Source organism: Manis javanica, chromosome 9, assembly GCF_040802235.1.
Source record: "Manis javanica isolate MJ-LG chromosome 9, MJ_LKY, whole genome shotgun sequence".
Taxonomy (NCBI): Eukaryota; Metazoa; Chordata; class Mammalia; order Pholidota; family Manidae; genus Manis; species Manis javanica.
In genome coordinates this window covers 59846908-59866687 of record NC_133164.1, presented here as the reverse complement: position 1 = coordinate 59866687, position 19780 = coordinate 59846908, and the positions used below count along the sequence as shown (strand labels likewise).

At 35.7% G+C, this 19780-nt stretch overlaps 1 protein-coding gene across 4 annotated transcripts in view; it reads left to right on the top strand.

The window, feature by feature from the left end:
- Nucleotides 1-14642, top strand: part of PTPN2 (protein tyrosine phosphatase non-receptor type 2) — a 130225-nt gene extending 115583 nt beyond the window's left edge. For 2 of the 4 annotated variants that reach the window (XM_037025735.2, XM_037025726.2), the window contains 4 exons: nucleotides 2366-2547; nucleotides 7126-7227; nucleotides 8029-8121; nucleotides 14283-14642. In XM_037025735.2, coding sequence (XP_036881630.1) covers nucleotides 2366-2547; nucleotides 7126-7227; nucleotides 8029-8080 — 336 coding nt within the window. In that variant the 3' untranslated portion in view covers nucleotides 8081-8121; nucleotides 14283-14642. The other 2 variants (XM_037025731.2, XM_037025723.2) reach the window with 2 other exon arrangements.
- The last annotated feature ends 5138 nt before the right edge of the window (nucleotides 14643-19780 follow it).

Below are 19780 nucleotides of genomic sequence, written 5' to 3'. Positions count from 1 at the left end.
AAAGCTCTCTGTCTAGACAGCTAGCTCTACTCCAGCCTTGAAAATGGGAACTTGAACGAGGTAGAGTGTAGTGTTGATGTCTTGGCTTCCAGTCAACAGTGACAAGCCAAGTCAGGTGATTTTAGATTGCCTTTTTTCCATATGTGTCACAGGGAAGGCGAAGTTGAGTGAATTTGATGCCCAGAGATATGGTAAAATGACATCACTTTTTTGTAATTCAGTAGCATTAAATACACCTCCTTTGCTGAGTGCTTCTCTTGTTGACAGATTATGAATTTGTTGCATTCACGGAAGTGGTCCACTAAGACTTGATTTTTGGAATCATCTTACTGATACTATTGAAGTTTTGTCCAAGTATAAGACCATGTTTCTGTAACTAGATCTCAGTGAAGAATATGAAAACTTCAAAAATTGACAAGCATAATCTTGGAGACAATTTAACATTTTTATTGGATACTTTCTTAAACATCTGGTGTCTAAAATTGATTAGGCTTTCAGAGACAAATATACTCATAAGGGGATGTATTGCATAGTCCAGACTACCTGGCTTAAAGTTCTGGGTCTACTGTTCATTAGCTGCATAGCCTTGGGCAAGTTACTTAAACTCTGTCAACCCATCTCATCTGTAAACAGGGTCTGATAAAAACAGAAGTAATACCTATCTCCTGAGGTTCCTGTAAGGATTGAGAGCTAGTACAAAAAAGCATTAGAATAGTGTGGGGTTTAGTAAGTTTCTTGTTTCACCAGTTGCATCTTCTTCAACATAAAAAATGCTGTTCAGACTAAATTATACAAATTTAAAATGGGAAGAAAGAAAATTGACCCAGTCATCTAAAGTGAAAACATCTTACTCCTGTGTTCCATTATAGTAGTTTCTCAAGCATTGGGCAGAACGTTCTTTCTGGATCTAGTTTACGTCCTGTTAGGTCCTTGCTCTATCCCACTGTTTCTGTGGTTCAGAGACTCTTTCCTTGAGGTTTGCTTCCTTTCTGGCTGCGTCTCTCATTGCCAAGCTCTACCTGTTCTCCATCTTTTAGCCAAATTGTACCAAACTGTACTACTCACTGGCCTCCCAGTATCACAAATTATAGAGCTTTATGTTCTCCAAGTCTTTTGTTAATCAAGTACTATAAAACAAAAAGATACATTCATTGTGCAACTTTTTAATTCCTTTGTTTTATGAGAAAGAGACAAATTAAAAACTAGTTGATCAGTGTATCAGTGAATTTTCCAGGGATTTCTTTTTTAATCAAAACAAAGATGCATTGTTTTTAACAATGCCATTTTGCACCAGAGTAACTCCACGGAACGAGTGTTCCTTAAGTTCCAGAAAAGTTTAAGTTGCAGTGTTACATCTCTGTTCAAAATCATTAGAATTCTCAGATAATAACATACAGAATCCTATATTCATTAAGTCCAAGCTCTATGCTTCCGTGATAGGATCTTCAAGGAGTGCCACGCCTGTCTACACCAAGTCATTTGTTGTATCAGTGTCAGTCATAGATAATTGAAACCATTGACTCACCGTCCTTTCTTCTACTACTCTTGCTATTGGCAGGGTGATGGATCATTGGTTCCTAGCCCTTGAAGGACTTGGGGAGCCAGTTTTCCTCCATGCTGAGGTTTTATTGTCTTTTTCCTCTCTGGCCTGTACTTCCAAGGGCTCAATATACTTTGCACCTCTCCTTCCTCTACTTCTTTGCCTAGGGGATGGTGGCAGTGAGGGCAGAGGAAACTAATATTTGTCAGACATGGTAGTAGGCCCTTTCACATGTCACCTCATTAACCATAACGGGCTCCCAGGGTAGCTGACAACATCCCTGTTTTATAGATGAAGAAAATGGAATTTCTCTTCATTCTGGTCCAAATGCTGCCTGATCTCTGCACGCTAGAGGAGTTCTCCCTAAACCAGTAGTGAGCTAACTACTCTGAGCTGCCAGTATGCCTGGTTGGGACAACCAAGTAAAGTCCTCTGGCATTGTAAGGACCTGCTTGGAGGTCTCACCATTGGTTTTCCATTAGACTAGGTAGTGGCAAGGAACTAAGAGATACCAGATCACATTCAAGTACCACCTTGCTCACTGCTCCAGTGATTACACACCTGTGGGTTAGGGGTCCATCAATATCTGGCCCTGGCTACAATTTTCTTACTATGATAATTTTAGTGATGTACTACTATGGTTTGTCTCAAATAGGGTAAAGACTAAATTTTATTAAGATTATTGTTCAACTACATATCTAAAAGAGATTGTATGGTAAAATGCCTTCTTCTTTTTCATTCATCTGTTATCACAGGGATTTCTTGAATATAGAATTTCGATTCATAATTCATGTTTGCATTTGTTTTTCATCTTTCTTCCCTTAGAAACAATGGAAAGAACTTTCAAAGGAAGATTTGTGTCCTGCTTTTGATCATTCACCAAACAAAATAATGACTGAAAAATACAATGGGAATAGAATAGGCCTAGAAGAAGAAAAACTGACAGGTGACAGATATACAGGACTGTCCTCCAAAGTGCAGGATACAATGGAGGAGAACAGTGAGAGGTAATTCTACTGCAAATACATGTTGTAACACATGAGATTTATTTTATATAAAAGACATATATTTTATATATAATAAGTTCAGTTCAGGATGTGAACTAATACAGACCCTTTGTTTATTGAATTAATGTAACCATTTATTTATTACCTCAGGGTATTTAAGTAGTGTATGATGGCATCATTGATCTCAAAGGGTTTCAGTTCTATTAAGAAGCCAATAGACAGAAACCAGTTGAAAAGTGGTTTAACACAATACAAACTGAGTGCAAAAATTAATATAATTATATGCTAAACTGTATAGTATGCTACAGAAAATAAATGATATGAATACCTGTCAACTGTGCAGTTATTAGTGTTCATACTGTAGTTACAACAATGTAATTGAGAATATGCCTTTAATTATAAAATATTTAAGTGAATATTTGAATTTAATTATTAGAAGCAAAAAGTCTTTTTTAAAACATTACATAAAATGCCCTTTTATAATTTGAGCTTTAAATCCATATGAACATATAAGCTATTCAAGTTTTTAAATTAAAATTACCTCCCCTACTTTAAGGAATCTGGTATCCTGAAGTGAGTCACTCAGCAAAGTGAATCAACTCTTTTGCTTCCAATCTTCATTGTCTCAGAATGACTTTTTGTCAAATAATGCTTATTATGGTGGGAAATTTTAGGTTGGAGTCATATTTGTTACATTGGCATCTTGGGATGTGCTATGACATTGTAAGGTTTCCTATAATTTCCTATATAAATACTTCTATATTTCCTCAACATAAAAATTACCTGGAATTTTATAAAAGGTAGTATACTGCAATACATAGTATATATGTTCTTATACCGAAGAGTTTATTATGACTTAGCAATGTTACTCCTTTATTTATGGCTTTAGAGGTTTTAGACTACAGGAGTTGTTTATTTGTTCCTTCTTTCACTTTAGATATATTTTAGAATCAAGAAATTACACTGTTTTAAATTACCTTATCTTTTTCAGTAATAAGATTTTCAGGTTCCTAACATTATTGTTTTGACTAGTCCTATGTGTGGAATTAAATGGAAAACAGGCTTGGTGATGAAATTGGTGTTCTTAATATTTCAGAGGTGTTGATTTTTAATTTTTAATGAGACAGGTTAACCATATTATCAGTCCCAACAAGGTAAACCACTTTTTGTCCAGTTTGGCAGTACAGAGGAGAACAGTGGAAACCACTCAGGAGTTGCAGAGTGACTGCAGAAGGTGGTGTTTTGGGGATGGGGCACTGAATGCTATTTCCTTTCCTCCAGTAGGTGAGAGCAGACTCATTTGAAAGCAGAGTGAGGGTTGCAGTAGGAGGTTAGGGGTCAGGAACAGAGAGGACCAGTGAGGGAGCAAGGTTATATAGAAAAGGAAAAGGGTAAAATAGAGATTTCACTGAAATTTTTACTTGTTCAGCCCTAATAAATTTTAATACTGATCTTTAGCTTTGCATTAGAGATGCTGATAGAATAAATCAAAATCTTATCAGAAGAACTTGTTTCAAAAGAATAGAGCACAATACTTTCTTTTCATTTTCCTTATTAAATTTTCTCCAGATTAGTGTTTTCATATTGAAGGTGACATTCCCATGGTCATGAAATCAGTTTAGTTACAAAAAGCATTTTTAAAATAATAGAATACAATAAAATAGAAATTTAAATTTAAATTAGAAAATAAGAGTATCACAAATAGTAACTAAGTATTTAACATGCTTTTTTATATGTACAGGTTAAATATAAATTGTGTATGTTTACATATATATTGTATACATGTATAAATGTGTGTGTATGTTGCTAACTCTTGTGATGGTTAAGATATTTCTTGCTGCAGGTTGCCATTATGGTCTGAAAGCCAGTGTTCTCAATGGTAGTGCAACCCATAAATCCAGGTCACTGAGAGTAGAGAACATTTGGATAAATGGAAAGTCAGATTACTTGAATCCTCCTTCTTTGTATTTGTATAGTTATAAAGTACATCTAATGAGACATGTATTGGCAATAGCCTGCTATGTGTGCCACCAAGAATTTCACATGATCTTTCATGGGCAGGAGGCATTCCCTGCTAGCTTAAGGCCAGAATTGTGTAACCATATAGGAAAACCTGGCCAGGCCCACTTGTCAGGTTATATTACACAGACATAATTTCATTAGGCCCAACTAAGTAAAAAAAAGACTATTGTATCACAAATGGAGAATAGTCCTTAGATCTCTGGAATTTCATTCTTAAACTAAGTAATGACATCCCTTGGAGTTGTATTCATTCCATTCCTAAAAACATGTATACAGTGCATTTTTGAAAATCAAGAGCCTCTCTTCTATTATTTTAAATGGGAAAAAATTGTGTATTCTCAGCCTAGCCAAAATCACAATGAATTTCCCCAAATACCATAAAAATCCTGTTAAGTTCCTTTATAAGAGTATTTAAAGCATTAATTATATAAGGATGGAACACTCAGTGAACTGATATTGGGTTTATCAATTTCATTATTTGATAAATGAAAACACTGGATAAAAATTATGATTATCTTTTAGACTGCAGTGAAAATTTTAAATTAAATAATGTGTTTAAGATTCCATCTAAATTGGAACCTGGCTTGGTGGCTTGAGGCCCCTGACAGAAACAGATACAGGGATCCATGGAAGACTCACCCCTTGGATGGGAACCCTACATTCTTTTATATATTTAATGTATGTTTGCCTGCCCTTGAATACAACTTAAATTTCTTCACTGGCAGGTATGCACATATTTGTTACAGTGAATTTTCAATTCAGAGAGTGAATTCTGGGTAATAATTTTCCTAGTCATTATAGCAAATATTCAGGTAGAGTTCAGACCGAGATACCCAGGAATATGATGAGTAAACATAAAAAATACATTAGAAAGCACCAAAAGGCATACAGAGATAAGCAAACAAGAGTCCTTAAAAGTTGCCAATCTGGGGGTAAAACAAGAATCAGCATCATAAATTGTTTACTATAAAGCAAATGCCCTAAGATAAGAATAGAAGGGCTGTCAGATGATGAGAGGAAGCAGAAGCAAAGAATAGAGTTGAATGAGAACCATAGAGAAGAAAGGTGTCTAGGGTAGAGGAGAACACAGCAAAGCCATGTGAACAAGAACAAAGTATTGCATAGCAGGAGTATACCAGGAAGTTTCTGTGTGGACATGTTTTGAGTTCTCTTGCTTCAGAGTAAATATGCCTAGGAGTGCAGCTGCTGGGTCATATTGTAACTCTGTGTTTAACATTTTGAGGATCTGCCAGAGTTTTCTGCAGGTATTTTATATTCCCACCAGCAATGTCTGAACGTTCCAATATGCCAAAGAAATTTAACATGGATAAAATAATCTAATATACAGTCTACATTAAAATTTCTCTGAAAAATCCACTTCATAGCTTAAAAAAACTTTTTATTGAGATATAATTAAAAACTTATATTGAGATAGAATTTATATACAATAAAGTTCATTTAAAGGGTGCAGTTCAGTGGATTTAATATATTTAGAGTTGTGTAGACATCACCATAATCTGATCTTGGAGCATTTTCATGATCCCAATCTCTGTAACTATTTCACAGAAAAGTAATTCAAGATCTAATACATGATAATGCATTGTCTTTGGTTGATGTAATTCTGTAATCCGGAACTGTTAGCCTTTTTTTTTTTTAACCTTATTTGACATTGACATTTTTGCAGGCTGTGTATCAGTTGCCTTTTAGAATGCCCCACAATCTGGATTTCTCTGATAGTTTTTCACTATTGATGCAGATTAAACATTTTGACTAGGAAAAAAGTTGGCTGTTAATGTAGTAAATACTGAAAAGACAGTCAAAATTTCTAATCAAGCTCCGTAATAAGAGCTGTGCTTCAGAAAAATTAATGTGGCAATAAGGTTAAATTTGGAGGCAGGGAAACTGGTCGGGCTTTTGCTGTATTAAAGGCAATAAGTGAAAAGAGAAGATGGATTTTGTGAGATTTTTTTTTTTTTTTAAGGGAAGAAACAGTAACTTTTGTGTTGCCATTGGCCATTCTTTCCGTAGACCTAGGATTGTGTATCTTGGGAGTCAAAGAGCTTCCTGTGGCAAAACATTCTGGACTGGATAGGAAAATGAGAGCTAGAAATATGTGTGGACAGAGCATTAGGCAATGCCGCAACAGACTATTCAGGGAGATGCTAAGTAGATAGCTTTTATCAGGGGTCTTTGTGAAAAATCAAAGGTAAGCATGGAAGGGCACAGATGCTGGCATACCTGCTTGTTTTGCCACTTGTACTGGCTGGTTAGCAAAGAGGGAAAGAAAACTGACAGTCACAGTCCACATTACAAAAAGAAAGCACCTTGCTTATTTTTAGGTCCTAATAAAAGTACTTCTTATTATAAAACTGTTCCAGAAATTGCCACTGAATTATCAGAATGTATCTTTGGACCACTTAGAATATTGAAACTTTTTCCCTTTTTTTATTCCAGTTTTTGAGTTAGGGGTATGGGAGTTATTTGAGTTTAAATCCTCTGTCAGAGTAATTAAGTCCTGCCATGCATTTCTTTTTATTTGTTTTTATTTATTCATAGTGTTTTGCGGAAACGTGTTCGAGAGGACAGAAAAGCTAACACGGCTCAGAAGGTGCAGCAGATGAAACAGAGACTAAATGAGACTGAACGAAAAAGAAAAAGGTGGTTATATTGGCAACCTATTCTAACTCAGATGGGGTTTGTGTCCGTCATTTTGGTTGGTGCTTTTGTTGGCTGGACACTGTTTTTTCAAAAAAATGTTCTATGAGTAGTTAATTTGCCCAGCAAGCTTCTGCACTAGTAGCTGACAGTGTTGCACTAATCATAAGGGTTTGTCTGTTAGCAGACTCCTTATACCCCAAAAAACAGTGCAGTAGAATAGACACCACCAGATAAATGATATATATTTACTTCCCAGCCCAACATCTTCAGGGCACTGCCGCCAAACTGTAAACAGCTATCTAAAATAAAGACTTAAATGCTTGTAAAAAACTGGTACATTTTGCAACTGTATTCATACATGTTAAGTGTATTATTTCACCTGCTCAGATTGAGAAATCCTTTATCACAAGGATTTGTTTTTGGACGCTATCTAGATTTTAACCTACGCTTGATATAAGCAATAAATATTGTGGTTTTATCTACATTATTACTGGAAAGAAAATGACCTCTAAGTAATGCGTGTAATGTATAATATACAGTTGACATGGGCATCAACATTTTATATTACCAACCATTTTGGGGTAAATATATATTTTATAAGTATCTATTTAATCTTAACTTTTGTAATTAAATGTACTTTTTAAAAGCTCAATTTGGAAAACCTGTTACCATAAAAAAATAAATTGTGTGTTGATTCAATTGTACTGGATACATTTTCCTAAAGAGAAGTTTGATGTGAGCAGTTAGAACTCTGAATAAGCATTTTTTACTATACATTTGCATTTCTTTTATGTTTTACAGTTTCCTTAATTTTAAAAAGGAAAACAAACAAAGAAACAAAAATTTAAACTAAATATATCTTTGGAGGAAAATTCTCCTTACTGGCATAGTCAGGTAACAATCGGTCCAGACTTTGTAAAGAAACTGGTTTCTATAAAGCCCATTATTAAAACTGTTTATTTTTCATGAAAATTTCAATGTAATTACCCTAATTTATAATTGGGGTAAATCATGATTTAGGAAATAAAAATAAGGAGTAGCATTTTATTATCCTTGATTTCAGTTTACCAGACTGAAGTTTTGAAGTAAACATTTTTTTAAGTTCTTTCTACTTCAATAAATAGTATGATGTACAAACCTTACATTGTCCTTTTAACTTCTTAATGGGTATTTTTAAGGCATATTGTTTAATGAATTTATCTGCTCTTTTGAATGCTAGCTCTCTTCAGATCCAAGCATTCCATTCAGTGTTTAACTTGTTTAACTTAAACTTTAAATAGTTCTTATAAATTTTATTGCTGTAATAATGAAATTACATTATTTCAGTGATTTTCAAACTATGCTCATTGGATTTTTAAGGGGTCTCCAAGAGGTGGTAGGAAGGACTCCATCCCACCAACCTTTACTTTCAACCAGACCATCTCTGTTTTATCTATTTTATACACTACATAAGATTTCTGCATGAGGTTTAATTATTTTAAGGGGGCAGTTATAATGTAAAAAACAGTTTGAAAACCATTGGTACAGATAGATATTTTGAATTTGACTTGAGAAGCCTCCTTGAATGTGTTAAATTATGCTGAAAGCACAAAAGCAGAGTGTAGGTGTTACTACATATTAAATAAGACTTGTGTAACTTGTGCCGTGTCCTAATTCAGTATTACTGTGTCGTGTAACTTTTAAGTGGAGAGGCGTAAGAGTGACATTTTCTTATATCTGCATTAAACCTGTGTTGAGGTACCAAGACCCTCATTACATTTTAGGTCATTATTGGCTTAAAATCTTTCTTTCCAATTTGCCTTGGTCTATTTTGCTAAAATATAGTATATTACTCTGCAAGTGAAATATGGATAGACCATATTAAATTTCCATTTGAAGACATGTAGCCTTGCTTTAAAGAAAAAGGTAAAGATTTCTTATAGGAAACAAATGCTGATAATCACATTGCCCCTTTGTAGGGTGAATGTCCTTCCTTGGGTTCAGGGTTTCTTCTTGCATTTTGTCTGCTTCCTGTCCTTCTGTTTGTTGTGATATATTTTTTAAGTCATATTCAGTATAGTGAACACTTGTTGATGAACTTCCGTAAGGGTTAGTCATCTTTCCTCTGAGCAGAGCCTTGAGGAAATTTTTACCATTTGTAATATTTACTGGTAGTGCCATGTTCTAATTACTGAAAATATATGGCAACGTGCTGTGGTACCCATGGTCATCATCCTGACCCTTTATTAAATGAGATGTGCTGTTCAGCACCTAGACATGGCTCCTGCCTTCTCAGATAATAGAGGAAGTTAGCAATCCAGAATGGGTTCTTTGTAAGACTTGTGTGTCCTCAGGTCTTCATAGTAATTTCTAATTATAACAGATTTTAGCAGTAAGTTGTATAGTTTGATCTTAATTAGGTAGTATTACTTTTGAAACAGGTTAAGGAAGAGAAAAAAGATTTTTTTAAAAGCCAGAGACTTTGTTGTTCTCAGGGAAGAATATTTTCATTAATGTCTAGTTTGTTTATGTTCATATCTATCCCTGCTCTTAAACTGACGGCAACTTTGATTTAATACCATCTTCTCTAGCTACACCAACTGGTTACATATTCATTTCCAAGTTTAGCCAAATACTTTATTCTCTCCTACTACTGATTTTTATGTATGTCTACACACATATACTACATAAAAATATAATTCTCCATCTTTAATGTTCCATATATAAAACTAAAATAATATCCTTTTCCTGAATTCTTAGGGGGTTAAAAAAATAATATGTAAAAGTGCACAGAAGTTTAGAACAATATAAAGACCTTTTCTCATATTTAGAGGATATTTTATGTATTTGCTCTGTCCTTTTCTCCTATCTTTTTGGTTCATTTAACCAATATTTATATTTCTACCAAGGAATAACATAAGAAGAGAGAGGAAAAACTTGCTTTCTTTTAATAGCTGTGCTTACCAGGTATGCCAGAGGAAGGAATTGTAACTCTGAAGTTAACTTTATGTACACTTGTGCTTTTCCCCTTTGTTTTAATTAAACTAGAATTGATGGAATGAATAAAAAAATCACATTGTGGTTTCAAAAGTAGTTTATGGTATGGAGGAGTCCTCCAGTTTTATATAAATCCCTTCTTTGCTTTCAGCATCAATTCAGAGTGATGGTTGCTACCATTTATTGATTGTTTACTAGTAAACTAGTACTTTTACTAGCACTTTTCATAATTATCCTATTTAATCCTCACAATAAGCTTTTGAGGTAGGTGGTGTTAGTATTAAGCCATAATCAGCCTGACACTTGACATTTCTACTTTCTTTTATGGTGCTATTATTGAAAAGTCTCATATGTAGGGTATTATAGAATTAGATAATTCTCAGACTTACCTTCTGCAAGTCATTTCCCTCTTAGAAAAATATCTCTGACTAGATTGTATATAAATAGACATAGGCCAGAATCTGATTATATTAGAAATGTTTTTATTGATCATTATGTACTCTATATTAAATAGAGTACCTACATTTCCAAAATGCCTGCCTGGTTATTGTACAGATTTTAAAATCTAGTGTGCCTTGATTTTTACTTTCAGAGATAAACTACAGAGACTTTTTTAAATGTAGTCTATTATAAACCTAATGAATTATGTATATGGCCCATTTCTTCCTATGTTCAAGCAAGAGTCTTAAGGAATCATGCCTTCTGTAAACAGGGATTTTTTTCTTCCAGTGGGTCCATGTGGGTTTGTCAGTGGGATGGGGAATATGGAGTAAGGGCGTGGATCTCTCAATTTGGTGCATGCTAGCTGGGGGGTTGAGGTCAGAACTTGGTGCACTGAACCCGGTCCCGAACTAAGTGTATAGCAGAAATGTCTGTTCTGTGTTTTCATTTCTACATCAACAGCTAATTAAGTCTCTTCTACTTTAAGAAATCTTCATTTGGCTTTAATTTATTTAAATGATAGGGTCACAAAATATTACAAATAAAATTTTGAAAAATAGAAACATACTATTTTTCTATATAACAAAATTAAGATCTCTGGACTTAAAATACAGGTCTTGGTCATTCCTGATGATTTACTCTGGAGTCAACCTGTTTCTTTCATCTTTTTCCCTAGCTTGCTTTGGATTTGATGCCTGTTTTTCTTATACCTATCTTCAAAATACTGTTTATGGGACAGTACCAGCAGCCCCTACACCTGTGGATATGATAGAAATTCCTTATATGTGTAAATGATAACATGCCCTGGTGGGAAGAAACTCAGGTTGCATAAGCTCCACATACCTGCTCTGCCGAGGAATCCTCAGGCCAATAAGCACACTTCTTGGCTATATTCCATGTACCTGGCTGTAATATAGACATTGCATTGTTCATCCAAATTTGGGGGTTTAAACTTTAGTTTGGGCATTTTAAGCTACCCCCTTTCTTGGGCAGTCTTCTAAAGAAAAAATGTCTAGGAAAATGGTATGAGTTTGGCTATTTCATTTTTCCCTCTTCAGCAGGAATTTTCTCAGCATTTTCCACATTCTGATTGCTACAAGAACAGCATGGAGCAATTCTGCACATGTGTTTTCTCTCAGCACTCTTCAGAGAAATGGTTATCTACTTTGGCTACTGAATTCAAGAGACTTCTTTAGGTAGCACTTTTTCCCCACTGTCCTTGCTGACCCTCTCTCATTTTGTATGCTGTTTACTCCATCACAGTGTTGCCAGGTGTCAGCAGCAACTCAGATGAAAAGCTTGTACTTGACATTATGAGGCTTTGTCTTTATCAATAACAACCTGAAATGAAAAGTCTTAATGAGCTCTGACCACCTCTGTGTGGTCCACTGGGAGAATGAACAGTTCAATCTTTTGAGCTGTTTTCTATTTTGGTTTTATAATTTAGAGTGGAATATGGGAGTTACAGAATTTAGTGGGATTATTACTTATTGAGGCTACTTTGATACTGTCTGGTTTTCAGGTGTGGAGCCAGCCTGGGAAGATTATGCTCTGACTGAAACCCAGCTCCTATTCCAGCATAAGAATAGTTAATGTGAGCGCCACCTTCTCCAAAGAAAGCACTAAGCATGGCCAATTTCACTTGATTTGTTTGAACCCATTTTACTTTTGCCTTGTTAAATAGAACAGAAAAAAATGATCCAAGTGAACATATTTTCTTCCTAAAGTGAAGACCATTTGTCTTTTCAGTCTTGCAAATAAATAGTCTTTTAAAATAGTTAAGAGTCCCAATGATTTCATCTTACTTTCTTATCCCCCAGGATAATATTTACGAAGCAAAAAACTAAGTAAATTTTTAAAAAGTCAAGTTCTTTTAGTTGTTATAAAATGATTCATCCTCAGTGTGTGTATCTCTTACACACTGCTGGAGAAGACAGCAGTGGATGTTGAACACAACAGTTCTGCCAATCAGTTTACATATAATCTAAATTTAACCTGCTAACACCTTCTAGATGCATTGAGTTACCCCTATTTTCAGATAAGAAAACTGAGTCACAGAGTAACTTGCCCAAGATTATACACCTAATTTATGACAAGGCTGATATTCAGACTCCACCTTAAAGAATTCCAGCAACTCCAGACCTCATACTTGTTCCATTATGTTACACTGACTATTTTTATGGAATACTTAAGCCAAATATTTAAATGGAAAAACATTAACTACTTTTACTTTTTAAAATCCAGTGTCCCTCTATTTATTAGTGAAGCAAATCAAATTTTTTCCCTGTAAAAACTTTGTGAAACAGTTTGAACTATCACTAAACCAGAGAAATACTGAAACAGAATATTCTCTAAACCAGATCATTATTTCATTCACTTTGATTGATTAGGTTGAGTTTCTTTGTTTTAATGAGCAGACTTGGAAATATATTGGAAATAACATGCTTTGCAACAGTCAGAATCAATAAGCACCTTTCCTTACTTCAACCACTTTGCTTCAGGGTTCTGTAGATCCCTGCAAGAAGCATCTGCAGTCATTTCTGTACTTATTTTTGTGGCCCACAGACATCTAATGAGAATCTTTTCTTGATGACTTGGCGTTTCTCTGTCACTATGTGAAAATTGGAGAAAAGGGTTACTCAGAACACCAGAGTGCTTGGGACTGTCATTCCATTCTCAGCAGAAGGAGCCCAGTGGTCAGGAAAAAGCCCAATTCACAGTATTCTGGGATTTTTGACTTTTGGATAAATCTGTGGATGTGGTTTATATTTTTCTACTTATATATGTGGACACATAATAATGACAAGTACTTAGATTTTGGAGTACTTTGTTGGAACAAGGGAAGCTGGGAAAAGAATAGAAATACTATTTACCTCCTCAAAAATTCAGCTATTTTCAAATACTGTGAAATTACATAAAAAATTCAACTGCCCTTAAAATAGTTACTTCATCTGTCACTTGTTTAAAATCTCATTTATCTTTACTTTTTGGCATTCAAATACAATAAATCTGTCAATTATTATATGTCTGTGTTTTCTTTTATATTGATAGTAACAAATCACGTCACTTCAGTTCTGTATTGTATAACCATTAGTATTATCCTTCAGGACAAAAAGCATGCTGCTATCGTGATTAATAAAAACCAACTTTATGTTCAGACATGATAATATTTTTAGCAGTATAATACAGTGGAGGTCCAATTTGGATTAGACTTTTGCATTGAATTCCAAAGTATTGGTAAGTCTAGTACATACCATATAATCTTGCTAAACTTTTGTGGGTACATTTTTTAAAAATCTGTCTGTCTGTCAGTATCTCCTATGGAGGTCATTTCTTAAGTAACACAGGATGACCTAAAAAGTTCGTAGTTGGTAATTCTTGAAAAAGAATATGAGTTACGGTGCTTTAACATGAGTCTGTCTCACACCATCAATCTGTTCAAATATCAAGCACTTAAGCAGTTTTACCAAGATAATAGTGAAGCACTTTGTGTGGTTGAATGTGATGTGTTGGGACACTTTTTCTTTTTTGGTTGCTTTTGTAGTTCATTGTCAGTCCTTTTGTGTTTCTGTGTATCCATATACGTCTGTGTTTGGTAAATATGAATTGAATAGATGACTTCTTATTTTATGTTTTAGGCCAAGATTGACAGACACCTAAATATTTCATGACTTGAGAATATTCTGCAGCTATAAATTTTGAACCATTGACGTGCAAAGCAAGACCTGAAGCCCACTCCGGAAACTAAAGTGAGGCTGATAAACCTGTAGATTGCCTCACATTTGTTTGTTTACAAAGTAAACCTTACATCCAGGGAACAAAGACTACCACCAGCAGAAGACTTTGCAGAACCCTCTAATTTGATGTATTCTTAAGTTTTTTAATGTGTGTATGAAATGTAAAAGAAATAAATTAGGAGAGACTACTTTGTATTGTACTGCCATTCCTACTGTATTTTTATACTTTTTGGCAGCATTAAATATTTTTATTAAATAGACTATGTTGGTTTGTGTGCATTATCTTAGGACAGCTTTGCTTCAAATATTCTTAAGGGTTCACTCAATTTTTTATAAGTAGCAATTGACAATTTGAAATTGGTTCAAAATATTGGTCACTTTTTAATATTTAGTTAACTCTATAGTCTGTCAATATAGATTAGGTGAAAGCAACAAAAGAAAAGTATAATATTCCTTTTGTTACTTGGAAAAATACTAATATGGCTTTATCCATGTGTTGGATGTTGTGTTTTCCCCAAACATTTCTCATTGCAAAGACCAAAGGTTCCTTCCTGAGGGAGGCCTTTGGCTTCTTTGCCATCTGAATTTCCCAACAAAGTGACAGGTTCGGGCTGTATATTTAGTTAGTTGTCAGGTTATTGGTTCTTTTTGTCCAGAGACACTCGAGTCTCTGTGTCATATGAATATCACCTTAACAGTATAACAACTCATAATGGTTTTGTTTTGCTAACTGTTAGTTGTAGTACCGTTCATTGAATACATCTATTTCATCTTTTAAAAGTTTATGACTCACTTTCTGTTCCTTTTTGCCTTATTTCCCAGGATGTTGTTGTCTTTTTTAGGAGTAAGAAAAGTCTAGCAATTCCTGCTAAACCTTTCCTAAACAAAGTATGGAAAATTTATTATACCACAAAGCAGTGCAGTAAGACAATCTTAATATTGTGTCAACAAAGCTTCTCGAGTTATTTGCACTCAACTACCTCTATTTCCTCACTTCCCATATACTCTACTGGTATTTAATATTTTGTATCCCACTAAAAATGACCTAGAAAGGTCACCTTAGCTCGTACTATAGCCAAATACAGTTGACATTCCTCTGGTTATATGACATTCCTATTTATATGACCTCTTGACTATTAAGAACTTGTTCGAAGCTTTCTCCTTTGACTCAGTTTTCTTCATCTGAATTCTTCCTCTTTTTTTCTTTTCTTTTTTTAATTGTGGTGAGAACACTTAACATGAGATCTGTCTTAGCAAATTTTCAATTATACAGTATGTTATTTTTTACTATAGTTATGATGTACAGCAGATCTCCAGAGCTTTTTCATCTTGTTGAAAAGATGAAAAACTGAAAATTTTCGCCTGTTGATTAAGTAACTCATTTCCCCTTCCTTCAGCCATGGTAATCACCATTCCAAAACTCTGATTCTATGTATTAGACTGTTTTATGTAAGGGAATCACCCAGTATTTGGCTTTCTGTAACTAGCTGTTCCCCTTAATGTGGTGCTCCCAAGATTCATCCATGTTTTCACATATTGCAGAATTTTCTACTTTTATAAAGCTGAATAGTATCCCATTGTATAATTATGCTATGTTACCTTTACTCATTCTTCGGTCAATGGACTTTTAGATGGTTTCCATGTCTTGACTATTGTAAACAGAGCTACAGTGAACATGGGAATGCTAATATCTCTGAGATCCTGATTTAAATTCTTGTAGAAAAATACCCAGAAGTGGGATTGCTGGATCATGTTGTAATTTTATTTTTAACATCTTGAGGAACCTCCTTACTGTTTTCCATAGTGGCTGCACCAGTTTACGTTCCCACCAATAGTACCCAAGAGTTCCCTTTTCTCCACATCCATGCCCCCATTTATTAACTCTTGTCTCTTTGATGATAGCCATTTTGACTGGTGTGAGGTGATGTTTTGTTGTGGTTTTGATTTGCATTTCCCTAATGATTAGTGATGTTGAGCATCTTTTCATGTACCTGTCAACCATTCATGTATCCTCTTTGGGAAAATATATTCAAGTCGTTTGCCCATTTTTTAATTGGATTATTTGTTTTTGCTATTGAGTTGTGTGAGTTCTTTTTAGATTTTGGATATTAACCCCTTATCAAATACACGGTTTGCAAATATTTTTTTCTATTCCATAGATTTTTTACACTTTGTTGATGGTTTCTTTTGCTGTGCAGAGCTTTTTAATTTGATGTAGTCCCACTTGTATGTTTTTTTATTTTGTTGTTTACACTTTAAGTGTGACTTTTGGTCCTCTTTAATAGGCACCCTAAGTTGTAGCTATGCCTAACCATTCAGAATTAATGGAATATTTCTGCTTATTCTAAGCAGAATGGAATATTCTGCTTATTTGTTGAATATATATTTATTGAACACATTTGTGCTGGGCACTGTACTAGGCATTGCATATTCAGTGATAAGGAAGGAAAACATGATTGTGGTCACTGCAGTCTTGTGGAAGAGCCAAACAGTTAAGCATGTGAATAAGCAAAAGTGCAGTTAAAATTAGTGGTAGGTGCTGTGATGGAAATGACAAAGGGCTCTACTTAGATGTGGGGAAATGGCTTTCCAGCCTGAAATTTGTAGCAGGATATCACCTGGTGATACTAGGGCACCCTGCTTCTCTCCTGGTAGGGATGTGGCCTTACCAGAAGTTTGGCTTAAGGAAAGGAGAATCAATGTTTGAAGGCCTTAGGTTAAAGAGAAATGCACAGATTGCTAACCTGTATGCTTTTGGAACAGCAGTGTAAGCACCCAGTTTCTAAAGGGCAGTGGTGAGGTAAGAGTCGAAGTGTCCAGATCTGATGAGACCCTACTCTGTGTGGTCTTCAAGACTCACTGGCATGTCACTCCTGAGGCTTCTGCTCAGGATGCTCCTTTGAAGGAGCTGCATCTGCACTGCCCTGTGTGAGCACCTACCTTCCATTTGATGAAAGTTTGTCCTAATTGAATCAGGAATTTAATGTAACTTTGTGGGTCTTTGAATGGATCTCTTCCCAACAATTCTTAGCCCGCGTGAGATGCTATGGCTACTCTCAAAATGGAATTAATGTGGAAATCTCTACCACCATGATTGTACTTTGGATGGAGGGTTGGGAAACCCAAGGAGTGAGCAGGGAGCTGACGTCCCAGATGGGAGACCAGACAGTATGTAGCGTGAGGCATTTGGGTGGTTAATTGGCCCACTGTACAGTGCATTTGATTGTCTGGCTCAGTGAACAATTTAAGGAAGCTGAAGTTACAGCAAGGTAGCCTGATGCAAACTCCTAGCTTCTAAGCAAGGCTGGAAAAGTACTTAAGGTCCCCCCCCAAAACTTGACCAGTCCATGGGATTGGGGAGGTCCCAAGGACACCCTCAGAAGCTACCACAAGTGACATTCCAAGCCAAAGTTGAGTAACTGCTGCTTTAGGTATGGAACAGAGAATGGAGTTGAGGAAAGGCTGTAAATTTCATGTCTGGCAGCATTTGTGCCATGCAGTATAGAAGCAGATTGCAAGTGGTCAGAAGAATAAGAATTGCTTTGAATAGTAATCATATAGACCTGTGGAACCAACTTTGATGTTCTTACAGGTAAGATTGGCAAGATCTGTGCTAGAACTCTGTAAATTATACATACTAAGTTAAAAATTTTTAAGAAACAAAATATAGGGGTATTCTGCTTGAAAAATAATGGCTTCTAAGTAGAAAATAAAAATTTGTGACTCAAATGACTGTAAGACAATTCAATTTAAGTGTTAACAAATCTAAGTTCAGTCATTTTGTGTGGGGCACATGGTGGAAACCTTTCCTGTTTGCCAGATATTCTGTTCACCCTTCCATACTTCCCATACCCTGGCCCCACCCCAGCAGCTGTTAGGCTGTGACTAGTTCAGACAGTGAAGTGTGAAAGGAGAAGGGCAGAATAGTCCATTTGCACCTCCAGCACCTCCCCTGCCCAGGCAACTGAGGGGCCAGGTTCCAGACAAAATGCGAGTTTGCTGGTGCATGTCCCTAAGTGACTATATCAAAAGGAGTCCCTTACTAGCCTTCAGGGGACATGCAATGAGTGAGGGATGAACTGTAGTGTTAAGATACTAATATTTCAGGATTGCTTATTGTATGTAGACAGTTGAGATACAGAAAGAAAGTAACACATTAGAAGTCTTGGGGGTTGGACAAGAGATTGCATGCTTTGTTTTTATGAAGACTATTTGAGTCCAGGGCCATTTATCTGAGGAAAGGCTACCCAACTCTTAATAAAAGGTGGTTATAATATAGCCAAGAGTTTCTACTACTTTATACCAAAAATTATTTGTGTTGATCCATTCAAGTTAAGTGACTTTTACATTTTTTACATGTCACCTAGCTTTAAAATGCAGAATGACTTCTTTGTATAAGGAGATAGAAATTTTAAGCCAAAGGCTATTATGGATATGGAAGAATGTTAATGGACAGTATTGAGCAAAGGGGAAATTGGTCATGTTGGAGAAGGAAAAATTACTGGTGCTGGTTAGTAAGAATGAGTAAAGTTGATAAGATTAGGAAAATTAGTTCCTTGTGAAGAGAACAAACCAAGGCACTGGAGAAAGTGGAACTAGAAGGGCCAACCCACCTCCCACAGCTTGGAAGTGAGGAGAGCAGGTGCAAAGAGGGGCCTTGGGATGGAGGCTCACTGAGCTCCCAGCCAAGCTATGCTGCCATTTCTGTCCTTGGAAGCAACTTATAGTGCCTGTGTAGGCACAACTCAGTGGGCTGGAAGAGACAGAGGCATGACAGCAGAAAATCAAAGGAGACATGGGGGGAAAGTTCCACACACCCCCACTCCCAAGTGAGGAGAAATGACATCAGGTTTATGTGTGCTGCTGCCCAGAATAGTGAGCCTCCAGATGGAGATGTCAGCTGAGCTTGAGAGGAGACCATTGTCTAGCAACAGCCCCAATGTGGTTAGTTAATCTGAAACATGAAATCCCTCAGGGTCACAGAGTGTATCAGTTAAGAACTGTAATGACTAGAAGCACACAGAACTCCCATGACAAGGGACTGAAGGAGGGCAACACCAAGACACATAATAACTAAAATGGCAAAGATCAAAAACAAGGACAGAGTATTAAAGGCAGCCAGAGAGAAAAAAAAAGGTCACCTACAAAGGAAAACCCATCAGGCTATCATCAGACTTCTCAACAGTAACCTTACAGGCCAGAAGAGAATGGCATGATATATTTAATGCAATGAAACAGAAGGGTCTTGAACCAAGAATACTGTATCCAGCACGATTATCATTTAAATATGAAGGAGGGATTAAACAATTCCCTGACAAGTAAAAGTTGAGGAAATTTGCCTCTCACAAACCACCTCTACAGGATATCTTAGAGGGACTGCTCTAGAAGGGAACACTCCT